The following is an 18,333-nucleotide window of genomic DNA, read 5'->3' on the forward strand; positions in this document are numbered from 1 at the left end:
GGGAAGTGTGTCCACCTGCAGCTACTGACCGATCGTATCTCGGAGCTGGAGCTGCGGGTGGACTCACTGTGGAGCATCCGCGATGCAGAGAAACTCGTGCATAGCACGTTCAGCGAGTTGGTCACACCGCAGGTAAAGGGTATACAGGCAGGAAGTGAATGGGTGACCACCAGGAAGAGTAAGAGGTGCAGGCAGGTAGTGCAGGGGTCCCCTGTGGCCATCCCCCTCTCAAACAGATATGCCACTTTGGATGCTGTTGGGGGGGATGACTTATCAGGGGAAGGCAGCAGCAGCCAACTTCCTGGCACCACGGGTAGCTCTGCTGCACAGGCTGGGAGGAAAAAGAGTGGCAGAGCTATAGTGATCGGGGACTCAATTGTAAGGGGAATAGACAGGCGTTTCTGCGGCCGCAACCGAGACTCCAGGATGGTGTGTTGCCTCCCTGGTGCAAGGATCAAGGATGTCTCGGAGCGGCTACAGAACATTTTGGAGGGGGAGGGCGAACAGCCAGCTGTCGTGGTGCACATAGGCACCAACGATATAGGTAAAAAAGGGGATGAGGTCCTAAAAGCAGAATATAGGGAGTTAGGAGGTAAATTAAAAAATAGGACCTCAAAGGTAGTAATCTCAGGATTGCTGCCAGTGCCACGTGCTAGTCAGAGTAGAAATAGGAGGATATTTCAAATGAATACGTGGCTAGAGGAATGGTGCAAGGGGGAGGGATTCAAATTCCTGGGACACTGGAAACGGTTCTGGGGGAGGTGGGACCAGTACAAACCGGATGGTCTGCACCTGGGCAGGGCCGGGACCGCTGTCCTAGGAGGAGTGTTTGCTAGTGCTGTTGGGGAGGGTTTAAACTAAAGTGGCAGGGGGTTGGGAACCTGAGCAGGGAGAGAGAGGAAAGCGTAACAGGAAGGGACAGAAGGTATGGAGTAATAGGTAAAGTGTTAAAAAAGGAAAAAGCAGGAACTAAGCGTCACAAAACAGATTTGAAAGTTCTTTATCTGAATGCACGTAGCATTCGTAATAAAATGGACGAGTTAACGGCACAAATAACTACGTATGGGTATGATCTTGTGGCCATTACAGAAACATGGCTGCAGGGTGACAACGACTGGGAATTAAATATGCCAGGGTATTTAACAATCAGGAAGGACAGGCAGGAAGGAAGGGGAGGTGGGGTGGCTATGTTAATAAAGGAAGGAATCACTGTAATACAGAGAAATGATATTGGGACAAAGCATCAAGATAATGAAACAGTTTGGGTGGAGATAAGGAATAATAAGGGAAAAAAAACATTAGTGGGCGTAGTATATAGGCCTCCTAATAGTTGCAACTCTGCTGGAAGAAGTATTAATCAGGAAATAGTCGGGGCATGTAATAAGGGAACAGCCATAATTATGGGGGATTTTAATTATCATATTAACTGGACAAATCAAATTGGGCAGAGCAGCCTTGAGGACGAGTTCATTGAGTGCATCAGGGATGGATTTCTTGAGCAGTATGTAACTGATCCTGCAAGGGGGCAGGCAACCTTGGACCTGGTCCTGTGTAATGAGCCAGGATTAATTAATAATGTCCTAGTTAAGGATCCCCTTGGAACGAGCGACCACAACATGGTTGAATTCCATATCCAATTAGAGGGTGAGAAGGTTGATTCTCAAACAAGCGTACTGAGCTTGAATAAAGGAGACTATGATGGTATGAGAGCGGAATTGATTAAAGTGGACTGGGAAAATAGATTAAAGGGTAAGACGGTACATGAGCAGTGGTGTTCATTTAGGGAGTTATTTTACAACTTTCAAAATAAATATATTCCACTGAGGAAAAAAGGGTGTAAAAGAAATGACAGCCATCCGTGGCTAAGTAAAGAAATCAAGGATAGTATCCGACTAAAAACAAGGACATATAAGGTAGCCAAACTTAGTGGGAGGATAGAAGATTGGGAATTCTTCAAAAGACAGCAAAAAGTAACTAAAGGATTGATTAAGAAAGGGAAGTTAGATTATGAAAAGAAATTAGCAAAAAATATAAAAACAGATAGCAAGAGTTTCTATAGTTATATAAAAAGAAAAAGGGTGGCTAAGGCAAACATAGGTCCCTTAGAGGATGAGACCGGGAAATTAATGGTGGGAAACATGGAGATGGCAAAAATGCTGAACAAATATTTTGTTTCAGTCTTTACGGTAGAGGACACTAAGAATATCCCAACACTGGACAAACAGGGGACTCTCGGGGGGGAGGAGCTAAATACGATTAAAATCACTCAGGAGATGGTACTCAGTAAAATAATGGGACTCAAGGCGGATAAATCCCCTGGACCTGATGGCTTCCATCCTAGGGTCTTGAGGGAAGTGGCAGTAGGGATTGTGGATGCTTTGGTGATAGTTTTCCAAAATTCCCTGGACTCAGGAGAGGTCCCGGCAGATTGGAAAACTGCTAATGTAACACCGTTATTTAAAAAGGGTAGTAGGCAGAAGGCTGGAAATTATAGGCCAGTTAGCTTAACATCTGTGGTGGGTAAAATTTTGGAGTCTATTATTAAGGAGACAGTAACGGAACATTTAGATAAGCATAATTTAATAGGACAAAGTCAGCATGGCTTTATGAAGGGGAAGTCATGTCTGACAAATTTGCTTGAGTTCTTCGAGGATATAACGTATAGGGTGGATAAAGGGGAACCAGTGGACGTAGTGTATTTAGACTTCCAGAAGGCATTCGACAAGGTGCCACATAAAAGATTATTACTTAAGATAAAAAATCACGGGATTGGGGTTAATATTCTGGCATGGGTGGAGGATTGGTTATCGAACAGGAAGCAGAGAGTTGGGATAAATGGTTCATTTTCGGACTGGCAACCAGTAACCAGTGGTGTTCCACAGGGGTCGGTGCTGGGTCCCCAACTCTTTACAATCTATATTAACAATTTGGAGGAGGGGACTGAGTGTAACATATCAAAGTTTGCAGATGATACAAAGATGGGAGGGAAAGTAGAGAGTGAGGAGGACATAAAAAACCTGCAAGGGGATATAGACAGGCTGGGTGAGTGGGCGGAGATTTGGCAGATGCAATATAATATTGGAAAATGTGAGGTTATGCACTTTGGCAGGAAAAATCAGAGAGCAAGTTATTTTCTTAATGGCGAGAGACTGGAAAGTACTGCAGTACAAAGGGATCTGGGGGTCCTAGTGCAAGAAAATCAAAAAGTTGGTATGCAGGTGCAGCAGGTGATCAAGAAAGCCAACGGAATGTTGGCTTTTATTGCTCGGGGGATAGAATATAAAAACAGGGAGGTATTGCTGCAGTTATATAAGGTATTGGTGAGACCGCACCTGGAATACTGCATACAGTTTTGGTCTCCATACTTAAGAAAAGACATACTTGCTCTCGAGGCAGTACAAAGAAGGTTCACTCGGTTAATCCCGGGGATGAGGGGGCGGACATATGAGGAGAGGTTGAGTAGATTGGGACTCTACTCATTGGAGTTCAGAAGAATGAGAGGCGATCTTATTGAAACATATAAGATTGTGAAGGGTCTTGATCGGGTGGATGCAGTAAGGATGTTCCCAAAGATGGGTGAAACTAGAACTAGGGGGCATAATCTTAGAATAAGGGGCTGCTCTTTCAAAACTGAGATGAGGAGAAACTTCTTCACTCAGAGGGTGGTAGGTCTGTGGAATTTGCTGCCCCAGGAAGCTGTGGAAGCTACATCATTAGATAAATTTAAAACAGAAATAGACAGTTTCCTAGAAGTAAAGGGAATTAGGGGTTATGGGGAGCGGGCAGGAAATTGGACATGAAGCTGAGTTCGGATCGGTCAATGCCCTGTGGGTGGCGGAGAGGGCCCAGGGGCTGTGTGGCCGGGTCCTGCTCCGACTTCTTGTGTTCTTTAGATTTGTGGTTGGGATCAGATCAGCCATGATCTTATTGAATGGCGGAGCAGGCTCGAGGGGCCGATTGGCCTACTCCTGCTCCAATTTCTTATGTTCTTATGTTCTTATGTTCAATTCCCTACCCATGTCAACAGGTGGCCTCCAGTCCCATGCACTTCCATTTTTCCTAACAGTCTCTTATGTGGAACCTTATCGAATGCCTTCTGGAAGTCCATATAAATAATATCCATAGACACTCCCTTATCTACATCAGTTACCCCCTCAAAGCATTAAACTTACAGGACTTGCCCTTCACAAATCCATGCTGGCTCTCTGATCACTTCATGTTTGTCCAAGTGCTCAGTCACTCATTGGAACAAAGGAACTTTGTAATGGGCCTCACATTCCTCTGTGCCTGTTGGGAATCCACCCCTTCAGCTGGTGAGGTTAACTCCTGGGTGTGATCTCTCCGAACGGCTCCACTCGACTGCAGTTTGGAGAGGACATGATCACCTCACCTCACAGTCAATTCCATTTACAGTGGAGGTGCGGCGTTGTGTGCACTTTGACTTGTCGTGAGCAGCCCACGACAAAGCGATTGTGAGCAGCCCACCTTTCATCCTAGTGCATTAGTGTAAATGTGGGCCATTGCACAGCAATCCCCAGTGATAGGGCAGTGGGTCCTCTAGTCCCTCAGTGACTGAGAATCCGAGCCAGCTTCCATCCTCGGTCTGCACTGAGGTAGCCCATCTCAGATCTGGACACTACAACAGGTCTCCCTACCCCTGGGCTGGAGAGGGGAAATGGGCCTGGGTCCCAACCCTGGGCTGGGGAGGGGAAATGGGCCTGGGTCCTAACCCTGGGCTGGAGAGGGGAAATGGGCCTGGGTCCCAACCCTGGGCTGGAGAGGGGAAATGGGCCTGGGTCCCAACCCTGGGCTGGGGAGGGGAAATGGGCCTGGGTCCTAACCCTGGGCTGGAGAGGGGAAATGGGCCTGGGTCCCAACCCTGGGCTGGAGAGGGGAAATGGGCCTGGGTCCCAACCCTGGGCTGGGGAGGGGAAATGGGCTTGGGTCCTAACCCTGGGCTGGAGAGGGGAAATGGGCTTGGGTCCTAACCCTGGGCGGGAGAGGGGAAATGGGTCTGGGTCCTAAACCCTGGGCGGGAGAGGGGAAATGGGCCTGGGTCCTAACCCTGGGCTGGAGAGGGGAAATGGGCCTGGGTCCTAAACCCTGGGCAGGAGAAGGGAAATGTCCCCTGCTGGGTGCACATCTGCACAGATGTTGAGCGAGGCCAGAATTGGGCTTGGCTGTGATGCCTCCTGCAGTTGACTTGCCAGCACTCGATGGTGACACATGAATAATGACTGGGTGAGGGAAGATGAGAGCTGCACCCAGCGAGCTATTGCCTTGAGGGAATGGTAAATGGGGAAAATGTTTGTGGGATACGGAGACCATTCAAAAGCCATTGAGAATGTTCCAATAAAATGTGCACACTGCTGTGACATTCGAAAGCCAAAGGGCCAGATTTCAAATTAATTTACAAATGTATCTCTTAGTTGCGTTCTGGACAGTCCTGTCAGGGAAAATACAGTCCGACATTTACTGCAGCTCTTTATCATCTGTGAGTTTGATGGTTTCTTTTTTTTAAACCAGAGGGGGATTAGATGCACTTTGACTGATCAAACCTGGCATGGGGGGCATCACTGTGGGTTCTCACCACAAACAGCTCTGTTTGCCAGGTGTGTCATTGTGGTGCTGGATTCATGGCCTGATGATTTGACCCACCCTGTTGAACATGGCACGGAACAGCGGCAGGGAGCCCGAACTTTCCGTGTCGCTCCCACGGGCTACACCCACTGTACGGGGAGCTCCCCACACCCGTCTCACCCCGGGTAAATCCACAATCAGCAGGCACAGCACACTAAAAAAACTTTCGGCAAAAATCGATGAGGATGTTGGCACCATGGCCAAGCAGTAAAACTAACTGCTCAGGGACAGACTGACCCCAGGAGAGATGTGAGATGGGCAAAGAGAAAGGAACACTTGCTGTGTTCAGCCATCAGCTGGAGGCTGTCTGCGGCATTGAGCAATATCTAAACCTGCTTTAGACAGGCCTGTATCCCGGCAGAGATTTACGCTGCAATCAATTAGTCTGAAAACTCCAGGCTGGCATGGAATCTAAGTGTCCGAATAAACACCTTCCAGCTGGCGTCAATCTACCCAACTGTAAACAGACATCAGGAGCCCAAAACACAGTCACATGTTAAACTCAACAACCCCAACCTGGCAATGGAGGAGACAGCGAAGGTCAAATGGATAAGCAGCATATCCCAGCACTAAAGTCCAGGCACTGTCTAGTTGCAGAAAGCTCTAGATAGGAAATTCATCCAAATCTTTGTTTGCCACCAATCTCATTTCAAAGTTAATTGTGAGACTGCCTCCGAGTATAAAATGGACCCTCATGTGATAGAAACACATGGCCAGAACGAGGTCCCCCCCTAGAAATGATTCCACCTGTAAGACTCCCACAGCATGAAGAAAGACTAAGATTGAACTGTAAGACAATGTGTCTTAGTGTACGTCTCACACAAATCCAAACACACACTGAACTTTGAAATGATGCCAGTTTCATCAAAGACTCTGACGAAATGCCCATTTTGCAGCTGTCTGTAATGAGGTTTAGGAGCACCAATACCATTGCCCCTTCTCGCAAATATTTCCAATGTATAGAAGCTCCATCTAACTTAAATGTAAGGACTTGCACAACACCAGGTTATAGTCCAACAGTTTTATTTTAAATCACAAGCTTTCGGAGCTTACCTCCTTCGTCAGGCGAGTCACCGTTATAGAAACCCTCCCGTTACAGAACCCTCCCGTTACAGAAACCCCCCGTTACAGAAACCCCCCGTTATAGAAACCCCCCGTTACAGAACCCTCCCGTTACAGAAACCCCCCGTTACAGAAACCTCCCGTTATAGAAACCCCCCGTTACAGAACCCTCCCATTACAGAACCCTCCCGTTATAGAAACCCCCCGTTACAGAAACCACCCGTTACAGAAACCCCCCGTTATAGAACCCTCCCGTTATAGAAACCCCCATTATAGAACCCTCCCGTTATAGAAACCCCCCGTTATAGAAACCCCCCGTTATAGAAACCTCCCGTTATAGAAACCCCCCCGTTATAGAAACCCCCTCGTTATAGAAACCCCCCCGTTATAGAACCCTCCCGTTACAGAACCCTCTCGTTACAGAAACCCCCCGTTATAGAAACCCCCCGTTATAGAAACCCTCCGTTATCGAACCCTCCCGTTACAGAACCCTCCCGTTACAGAACCCTCCCGTTACAGAACTCTCCCGGTTCCCGTTATAAAAACTTCCCGTTTGTCACCCCAGGTCGTGAAGGCAAAAATCTCCCCAATCTTTCCAGGTGAAGGAGTTTACCTTTTCTGCGAGTTCCCTTGGAATGCGAGGCCAGCCCTAGAGAGGTTTCCAAAATAAGGACAGAAGATGGTTAAAAAAAATCAGAGCAAAACAATGAACTTTAACTGTCTCACTATTGAGAACCATTTAAAACACTGTGTTTTGTGTAATATCTGAATAACTTGCTCCCTATAAATTTCTGCTGCTGAATGTGAAATGCAGCGACAAAAATGTCAACATTTATAAGCCCAACAATATTCTTTACAAAGTCAGAAATTCTTAACTTTTGTGGTATCTACATTTTATTACTGATGAGGTCAGTGTCTGAGTTTTTCATAGTCAGAAATCATTTCAGATACATATTTTAACATGTCGCATTAAAAAATCATATTCATTTTAAATTTCATCAGATTTTATCCCTCTTTGTTTTTCCAAACGATTTCAAAATAATGAATTTTATAATCTTTCCTGAGGTAAGATTTCACAGGAAAGCTGTATTAAACTGCTTCTATTTTATTTCGGAGAGAGGTGCTCATCTCCAGCGAAAGAATTTACAAAGACGTTTCGAGGGATCCTGCTGAGAGGCAGTGTTTTCCGATAGGCTCCTGGAGAATTATTTGTGTTTCCCTTGCCCACTGTCACCAGATAACTGAACCGTTATGTAAACGACCAACTATTTTGAACTCAGTATAAACAAAATAAAGCACAGATGCTGTAACTTCCTGCCTCTGTATGTGTCTGTCTCGTTATAAACCTGCGTCACTCTGAATTAAAAAAATATATAAAACAGTTGAAACACCAAGTTTGTGATATTTAAAATAAAACTCTGATGAGGATATTGGTAACGTGCTATTTGTGTGTACAATACTGCTGGGATATGGAGGGCTCTTTAACAGTCAGCGCCCTGGGTAATAAAGTGACAAGTAGACTCCCATCACCATCTCGTCCCACTGACGTTTCCCGAAACCAACACCAGGGGTGAAAATCATATAAAAAAGGGGCGTTGTCCTTTCCCACGGACCGTGAAAGGTATCCACGGCAACCGCACCTGTCCCGTCACACGCCACCGCCTCATTAACGGTTGTTTGTGAAGCGTTACTGTCTTCCGAATCAAGATCTTCCTTCGAAACACCGGAAGAATGGATGAACTGGAAAAATACACGGCAGGTTCACACCCAGTCGAACAGGACTGTCTTAATAAGGAGAGATCTCAAGGTACGCATGATGTCATCATGTCAAGGGATGTTTAGAATGTTGGTCGTAACTCCAAGACATTTTTTTTCAACAAGGTGACAGATCCCTTTCAGGAACATAGGAACAGGAGGAGGCCATTCAGCCCCTCAAGCCTGTTCCGCCATTCAATTAGATCTTTGCTGATCTGTATCTTAACTCCATCTACCCGCCTTGGTTCCCTAACCCTTAATACCCTTACCTAACAAAAATCTATCAATCTCAGTTCTGAAATTTTCAATTGACCCCCAGCCTCAACAGCTTTTTCGGGGATAGAGTTCCAGATTCCCACCCCCCTTTCCATCACCCCTGAATGGCCTAGCTCTAATTTTAAGGTTATGCCCCCTTGCTCTGGACCCCCCCACCAGAGGAAATAGTTTCTCTATATCTCCCCTATCAAATCCTTTAATCATCTTAAATACCTCAATTAGATCACCCCTTAATCTTCTATATCCAAGGGAAGACAAGTCTGGTCTATGGAACCTGCCCTCATAATTTAACCCTTTTAGCCCCGGTATCATTCTGGTGAATCTGCACTGCACCCCCTCCAAGGCCAATATATCCTTCCTGAGGTGCGGTGCCCAGAACTGAACCCAGTATCTCCCGATGGGGTCCAACCAGCACTCTGTACAGCTGTAACATAATTTCCACCCCTTTGTATTCCAGCCCCCTTGAGATAAAGGCCAATATTCCATTAGCCTTTTAAATTATTTTTTGTACCTGTCGACCAGCTTTTAGTGATTTCTGTACTTAGACCCCTAAATCTCTCTGCTCCTCCACAGTTCCTGCTTCTCACCATTTAGAAAATACTCTGATTTATCTTTCTCAGGTCCAAAGTGGATGACCTCACACTTCCCCACATTGAACTCCATCGGCCCCAGTTTTGCCCACTCACTCAATCTCTCAATGTCGCTTTGCAACTTTCTGCTCCCGTCTACACTATTTACTGTGTCACCGAACTTAGTGTCAGCAAACCTGGATACACGGCTCTCTATTCCTTCATCCAGGTCATTTAAATGGGTATGTACTCACATCCTGTCAATTGGAGATCATACCATTATCCCTACTCTCTATCTCCCACCTCCTAACCAATTCCCTACCCATGTCAAAAGGTCGTTTTCAAATATATATGCTCTCACTTTTGTTAACAGTCTTATGTGAAAGTTCTGGAAGTCGATATAAATAACATCCATAGACACTCCCTTATCTACCACATTAGTTAACTCCTCAAAAATATCACCGAGGTTCATTAGACAGGACTTGCCCTTTACAAATCCACGCTCGCTCTCTCTGATCAGCTCATATTTACCCAAGTGCTCAGGCACTCTGTCCCTAATGATTGTTTTGGGGAAGTTACTACAAACTGACATTAGACTAATAGGCCTATAATTTCCTAGTTTATCTCTCCCACCCTTCTTAAATAACGGAGTGAAACAGAAAATTTAAGGTAATAGAAAAAGAATTACAGACCCGGGAGCGGAGAACCTAAGGAAACCAAGAGGGAAATCTGGACTCGTACCTTTTCTCGATTTCCCTGCAGACAAGACAAAAGTCAGACGGTTAGTCACTGATGTCACTGGGCGCTGGGTCAGATTAGCAGTGAGTTTAACCAGAATACAACCATCGAATAATGGCACACGACCAACATGCCTTGTTAAAAACAAGAGGCTCTTAGAAAAAGACTAAACAAATGCACAAATGTGAAATTCATATTGTCACATTAACCAGATGTTAGTAACATTCAGTCTGAGTACTGTTTTGTGTTGATAAAATCATCAGAACTTCCCCCAGATTATAATATTAAAACCCAAATCTGAATTAATTAGCCATCTGATAACGCACAGGAGGAAAGGATCGCAGATCCCATCAGGGTCGCCAACCCTCCAGGATTGCCCTGGAGTCTCCAGGAATTACAGATTAATCTCTAGGACACTGCTGGGAGTAACAGGAGAACATTCATAGGGACATTAAACAAAATTGGGCGTTTTTTCATTTTCTTTGAACACTTTTGTTTATTGGTTGTAAAAATATTGCAGGTGGGATCAAAGGCTATTTGAGCGGGCGAGGCAATTGGAGGTGAGAGGAAACCTTCAGGAATATGTTCAACCAGCGTTGGCAACCCTAGATCCCATGTTAACCCACCTCTAATTTATATCACACACAATGTGACACAAGCATCCCAGGGAGTCAGGAGTATAAAACCCATTGCGACTCTCTACTGGGTTTATCTTTGCCTCTTCCAGCGGTCACCAGCAGGTTCTAGTGAGTTGCTACAATAACCGTGTTGCCACACAGAATGAACACACCCTGACCCCACTCTCTCATGACACCCTCCCTCCAGTAAGCCTGACCCTATAATTACGGCCCACCTTGAGTGTTAAACATTGGCCGCTAAATTGGGCCGTGCAGCGCCCGTTGTTTCAGCGCTACACGGCCTCTCTGACATCCAAGATGGCGTCTTGGATGTACAGCCACGTTTCCAGCGTGACGTGCGCCGGACACCATCTTGGTACAGGAGTTAGCGCAGGCGCAGATAACGAACACTGGAATCATGTAAAGGAGGAAGAAAATGGCTTCAATCAGTGTGCAACGCTGATTTAAAGTGATAGACACCATTTTGGGACTTAACACACAGTCTTAACCCCGACATCTGAACGCGTCTTAGAGTGCCTGGAGGACCCCCCCACCGGCGCTATTTAAAGGGACCATGTGGGATTTACAGGTTAGTGGATGGGTTAGAGAGGTCAACTGTCAAGTGGCGTCTGGTGGTTCCAGATCAGCCATGATCTCATTGAATGGCGGAGCAGGCTCGAGGGGCCGATTGGCCTACTCCTGCTCCTATTTTTTATGTTTATGTTTATTGCTTCTGGCTGCCGAGACATTTGTAACTGTTTTTGGAGGTCTCCTAGACTTGAATACTAGGACACGGGGACATAGCCTAACATTTAGAGCCAGGACATGCAGGAGTGAAGTTAGGAAATGCTTCTACACGCAAAGGCTGGGAGATGTTTGGAACGCTCTTCTGAAGACGGCAGTTGATGCTAGCTCACTTGTGAATGTTAGATCTGAGATTGATAGATTTCTGTGAACCAAGGGTATTAAGGGATATGGGGCTAAGGCGGGTATATTGAGTTAGGTCACAGGTCCACCATGATCTCATTGAATGGTGGAACAGGCTCGAGGGGCTAAATGCCACTGCCACTTACTGCCTCCTGATATGCGCCACCTTCTCCTGCAAGAAAGCGGGACGTGTGTCTGGGTGATGTGCCCGTCATGGTTGAATAGCTGCCAGTGGGTGTGGCCTGTGAGTTGTGAGTGGGCGGCTTGCAACAGTGGTAATGTGTGAGGGTGAGAGGAAGCATCTGATTGGAAGAGTTGAGTACTGATGGAAAGAGTTTGTTGGTATGTGGGTGATGGGGGGTGTAGTGCATGGTGCAGTTGGTTGGAGACACCACCTGACAGTTGACCTCACTCACCTTGACCACTCATGTCAAAGCATTGAACTTCTTCCTGCACTGCAACCACGTTCATGATGCTGTGCGCCTGGCATTGACTTCGTCCCCCGCTGCCTCCCACTGCCTTTTGGATATATATCTGGAGGGCCTCTTGCCCCCCCTCGCGGATATAGGATGTCCCTCCTCCTGTCCACCTCTTGCACCAAGGTCTCGAGTGCATCAACAGAGAACCTTGGTGCATGCACTCTCACAGGCCTGGTACCAACTCAGATCGGCAGATTGGTGAGGTCTGGCGTGCAGATTGGAGGATGTGGGATTTAGTGCTGCGCAACCTTTATTCAATGTTTTAACATAACTCATCAGTGTGGAAACATAGGGATGGGACCTACATCTGTGTTTTACGTGTGCGAAGTCTGATCTCCGTTCAGACTCCATGCAGACAGTAGACTGTTATTTTCAGCAAATAACAGGTACCAGCTACCTTTAAGAAATGACTAAGAAACATCCTCCCTTTAAGAGATTGAGCTCCCCCTGGTGGTGGAAAGTGTGAATTGCATTGATTCCAGGTGCAAGGCCTGGAATGGAACACTGATTGCAGGTGGGTCATCGGGCCAGAGGAAACTTGGGGCCATTGGGCGCGGCATCACACGACCTACGCCCAAAAACAGCCCTTATCCAATTTTTCCCCCAATCTTTACTATGCATGGAGCAATTTTCCTTCTATGAGAAGAAAAGATTTGCAGGGCTATGTGGAAAGAGCAGGGGAGTGGGACTAATTGGATAGCTCAGGCACGATGGGCCAAATGGCCTCCACCTGTGCTGTAAGATTCTATGGGCCCAATATTGAAATGGAGGTGGGTTGGCAGCAGGGTGGGTGGGTGGGGGTGAAGGTGCTCGTGGCAAACCCGAATAAACAAAACTTATTCAGTCTGATTGACAGGCTGGCTGCCGTCAGGAGCTGCAACACCGAGGGGGAGGGGGAGAGAAAGAGAGAGAGCGAGATGTCATCCGGCATTGGTATGGAAGATCAGGGGGGAGAGGGGAAGATCGGGGGGAGAGGGGAAGATCGGGGGGAGAGTGGAAGGTCGGGGGGAGAGGGGAAGATCGGGGGGAGAGGGGAAGATCAGGGGGGAGAGGGGAAGATCGGGGGGAGAGGGGAAGATCGGGGGGAGAGAGGAAGATCGGGGGAGGAGAGGGGAAGATCGGGGGGAGAGGGGAAGATCGGGGGGTGAGGGGAAGATCGGGGGGTGAGGGGAAGATCGGGGGGGGAGGGGAAGGTCGGGGGGAGAGGGGAAGATCAGGGGGGAGAGGGGAAGATCAGGGGGGTGAGGGGAAGATCGGGGGGGGAGGGGAAGGTCGGGGGGAGAGGGGAAGATCAGGGGGGAGAGGGGAAGATCAGGGGGGAGAGGGGAAGATCGCGGGGAGAGGGGAAGATCGGGGGAGGAGAGGGGAAGATCAGGGGGAGAGGGGAAGATCGGGGGGAGAGGGGAAGATCGGGGGAGGAGAGGGGAAGATCAGGGGGAGAGGGGAAGATCGGGGGGAAGAGGGGAAGATCGGGGGGAGAGGGGAAGATCGGGGGGGAGGGGAAGATTGGGGCAAGAGGGGAAGATCGGGGCACGAGGGGAAGATCGGGGGGAGAGTGGAAGATCGGGGGGGAAGAGGGGAAGATCGGGGGGGAGAGGGGAAGATCGGGGGGGGAGAGGGGAAGATCGGGGGGAGAGGGGAAGATCGGGGGGAGTAGGGAAGATCGGGGGGAGTAGGGAAGATCGGGGGGAAGAGGGGAAGATCGGGGGGGAGAGGGGAAGATCGGGGGGGGAGAGGGGAAGATCGGGGGGAGAGGGGAAGATCGGGGGGAGTAGGGAAGATCGGGGGGAGTAGGGAAGATCGGGGGGAAGAGGGGAAGATCGGGGGGGAGAGGGGAAGATCGGGGGGAGAGGGGAAGATCGGGGGGGGAAGATCGGGGGACATTGGGGCGGTGAAGAAGGGGAGATTAGGAGGATATCAGGGGGGTGAAGAGTGGGAGATCGGGGATGGGTGAAGAGGGGGAGATTGGGGGGACATCGAGGAGGTGTCCGGAGAGGGAGACATCGGATATCGGAGCAGGGTGGAAAGGTGGGTTGATTTTGTGTTTTAACTTTGTGCAATGGTTTTTTATTTAATTTATTTTGTTTCTTTTTTCCTGATCTGGCCCTGGTTTCACCAGGTGTGAATCAGAAGCCGTGGGAAAGCCGCCCAGTTAAGTTAAAAATCGTTCTAACTACCTAATATGTCACAAGTAAAGTACCTTAAGTATCTCAATGAGGTACATTTGGTTCTTTAACTATCATCTCATCGGCTTTAATTGCCGGTGGGACTTCCGAATTCGGGAAGCGCATACACAGGCTCTTCTGTGGGGAACTCGGAAGTCAGCAGGTTGGAGCCGGCTTCTGAACCCGAATGGGATTTCCCCGATTTTCAGAGACACCCACCCCCAACGCACCCGCAATTTCCCAGGAAAATCGAGCACTATGATTCTAACGTTACACAAAGCAGGAACGTTATTGATATTACCAGCACAATGTCCAGTAATATTACACACAGCACAATGACCAGTAATATTACACACAGCACAATGACCAGTAATATTACACACAGCACAATGACCAGTAATATTACACACGGCACAATGACCAGCAATATTACACACAGCACAATGACCAGTAATATTACACACGGCACAATGACCAGCAATATTACACACAGCACAACGACCAGCAATATTACACACAGCACAATGACCAGCAATATTACACATGGCACAATGACCAGCAAATTACACACGGCACAATGACCAGCAAATTACACACGGCACAATGACCAGCAAATTACACACGGCACAATGACCAGCAATATTACACACAGCACAATGACCAATAATATTACACACAGCAGAATGTCCAGTAATATTACATACAGCACAATATCCAGCAATATTACACACAGCACCATGTCCAGCAATATTACACACAGCACAATGACCAGTAATATTACACACAGCACAATGACCAGCAATATTACACACAGCACAATGACCAGCAATATTACACACAGCACAATGACCAGCAATATTACACACAGCACAATGACAAGCAATATTACACACAGCACAATTACCAATAATATTACACACAGCAGAATGTCCAGTAATATTACATACAGCACAATGTCCAGCAATATTACACACAGCACCATGTCCAGCAATATTACACACAGCACAATGACCGGTAATATTACTCACAGCAGGAACATCACCAATATTACACACAGCAGGATGTTACTAATGTTACTTACAGCAGGATGTCACCAATATTACTCACAGCAGGATGTTATTAATATTGCTCACAGCAGGATATTACTAATATTACACACAGCAGGAACATTACCAATATTACACACAGCAGGATGTTACTAATATTACACAAAGCAAATGTTACTAATATAACTCAGAGCAGGAACATCACCAATACTACAGTCAGCAGGATGTTACTAATATTACACACAGCAGGAACATTACTAATATTACACACAGCAGTATGTTACCAATATTACACACAGCAGGATATTTAGCAATATTACACACAGCACGATGTTACTAATATTACTCACAGCAGGAACATTACCAATGTAACACACACCAGAATGTCATTAATATTACACACAGCAGGATTTTATTATTATTACTCACAGCAGGATGTTACTATTATTACCAACATTAGGATGTTACCATTATTACTCACAGCAGGCTGTCACTATTATTACTCACAGCAGGAACATTACTAATATTGTATGCAACAGGATGTTACCAATACTACAGACAGCAAGATGTTACTAATATTACATGCAACAGGATGCTACTAATATTACTCACAGAAGGAACATTACTAATATTGGACACAGCAGGGTGTTACTAATATTACTCACAGCAGGATATTACCATTATTACTCACAGCAGGAACATTACTAATATTGAATGCAGCAGGCTGTTACCAATATTACAAACAGCAGGATGTTACTAACATTACTCACAGCAGGAACATTACTAATATTACACAGCGGCAGTATGATACCAATATTACACAAAGCAGGATGTTGCTAATATTACTTACAGCAGGATCTTTAGCAATATTACACACCGCACGATGTTATTAATATTACTCACAGCAGGATGTTACTAATATTACTTACAGCAGTATGTTACTAATATTACTAACAGCAGTATGTTACTAATATTACTCACAGCAGGAAAAAGACCAATATTACACACAGCAGGGTGTTACTAATATTAATCACAGCAGGATGTCACCAATATTACTCACAGCAAGATGTTACTAATATTATGCACAGCAAATGTTACTAATGTTACTCACAGCAGGAACATTACTAAGAATACACACAGCAGGATGTTATCAATATTACACACAGCAGGATGTTACTAACATTACTCACATCAGGGTGTTACTAATATTACTCATAGCAGGAACATTACCAATGTTACACACAGTAGGAACATTGTCAATATTACACACAGCAGGCTTTATCAATATTACTCACAGCAAGATGTTACTAATATTACACACAACAGGAATATTACGAATATCACAAACAGCAGCATGTTAATATTATTACTGACAGCAGGATGATACTAATATTACTGACAACAGGAACATTACCAATGCTACACAGGTTAGGATGTTACTGATATTACACACAGCAGGATGTTACGAATCTTACTCGGAGCAGGATGTTAATAATATTCCTCACAGCAGGAACATTACCAATATTACCATTACCAGACAGCGAGCGGTGGGAAAGAGTGAGAGCAGAGCGGGGAGATAAACAGGGCGGAGAAAGGGAGAGTTCGGTCGAGGGGAGAGGGAGAGTTCAGTCGGGGGGATAGGGAGAGCTCTGTCGGGGGGAGAGGGTGAGTTCGGTCGGGGGGAGAGGGAGAGTTCGGTCGGGGGGAGAGGGAGAGTTCAGTCGGGGGGATAGGGAGAGTTCGGTCGGGGGGAGAGGGAGAGTTCGGTCGGGGGGAGAGGGAGAGTTCGGTCGGGGGGATAGGGAGAGTTCGGTCGGGGGGAGAGGGAGAGTTCGGTCGGGGGGAGAGGGGGAGTTCGGTCGAGGGGAGAGGGAGAGTTCGGTCGGGGGAGAGGGAGAGTTCGGTCGGGGGAGAGGGAGAGTTCGGTCGGGGGGATAGGGAGAGCTCGGTCGGGGGAGAGGGAGAGTTCGGTCGGGGGAGAGGGAGAGTTCGGTCGGGGGGATAGGGAGAGCTCGGTCGGGGGGATAGGGGGAGTTCGGTCGGGGGGAAAGGGAGAGTTCGGTCGGGGGAGAGGGAGAGTTCGGTCGGGGGAGAGGGAGAGTTCGGTCGGGGGGAGAGGGGGAGTTCGGTCGGGGGAGAGGGAGAGTTCGGTCGGGGGAGAGGGAGAGTTCGGTCGGGGGGAGAGGGAGAGTTCGGTCGGGGGGAGAGGGGGAGTTCGGTCGAGGGGAGAGGGGGAGTTCGGTCGGGGGGATAGGGAGAGTTCGGTCGGGGGGAGAGGGGGAGTTCGGTCGGGGGGAGAGGGGGAGTTCGGTCGGGGGAGAGGGAGAGTTCGGTCGGGGGCAGAGGGAGAGTTCGGTCGGGGGGAAAGGGAGAGTTCGGTCGGGGGAGAGGGAGAGTTCGGTCGGGGGGAGAGGGGGAGTTCGGTCGGGGGAGAGGGAGAGTTCGGTCGGGGGGAGAGGGAGAGCTCGGTCGGGGGAGAGGGAGAGTTCGGTCGGGGGGAGAGGGGGAGTTCGGTCGGGGGGGAAGGGAGAGTTCGGTCGGGGGGAGAGGGAGAGCTCGGTCGGGGGAGAGGGAGAGTTCGGTCGGGGGAGAGGGAGAGTTCGGTCGGGGGGAGAGGGAGAGTTCGGTCGGGGGGAGAGGGGGAGTTCGGTCGAGGGGAGAGGGGGAGTTCGGTCGGGGGGATAGGGAGAGTTCGGTCGGGGGGAGAGGGGGAGTTCGGTCGGGGGGAGAGGGGGAGTTCGGTCGGGGGGAGAGGGAGAGTTCGGTCGGGGGGAGAGGGGGAGTTCGGTCGGGGGGAGAGGGGGAGTTCGGTCGGGGGGAGAGGGGGAGTTCGGTCGGGGGGAGAGGGGGAGTTCGGTCGGGGGGAGAGGGAGAGTTCGGTCGGGGGGAGAGGGAGAGTTCGGTCGGGGGGAGAGGGGGAGTTCGGTCGGGGGGACAGGGGGAGTTCGGTCGGGGGGACAGGGGGAGTTCGGTCGGGGGGAGAGGGAGAGTTCGGTCGGGGGTACAGGGGGAGTTCGGTCGGGGGGAGAGGGAGAGTTCAGTCGGGGGGACAGGGGGAG

At 48.3% G+C, this 18,333-nt stretch overlaps 1 protein-coding gene across 6 annotated transcripts in view; it reads right to left on the reverse strand.

Annotated features, from left to right (window-relative positions):
• Positions 1-18,333, reverse strand: part of LOC137327055 (pleckstrin homology-like domain family B member 1) — a 326,545-nt gene that overhangs the window by 36,246 nt on the left and 271,966 nt on the right. For 5 of the 6 annotated variants that reach the window (XM_067992446.1, XM_067992447.1, XM_067992449.1 and 2 more), the window contains 2 exons: positions 10,044-10,058; positions 7,316-7,351 (listed from right to left, as the gene is read on the reverse strand). In XM_067992446.1, the coding sequence (XP_067848547.1) occupies positions 7,316-7,351; positions 10,044-10,058 (51 nt within the window). The remainder of the gene's footprint in view (positions 1-7,315; positions 7,352-10,043; positions 10,059-18,333) is intronic. The other variant, XM_067992448.1, reaches the window with a different exon arrangement.

This window comes from Heptranchias perlo, chromosome 11, assembly GCF_035084215.1.
Source record: "Heptranchias perlo isolate sHepPer1 chromosome 11, sHepPer1.hap1, whole genome shotgun sequence".
Lineage (NCBI taxonomy): Eukaryota > Metazoa > Chordata > Chondrichthyes > Hexanchiformes > Hexanchidae > Heptranchias > Heptranchias perlo.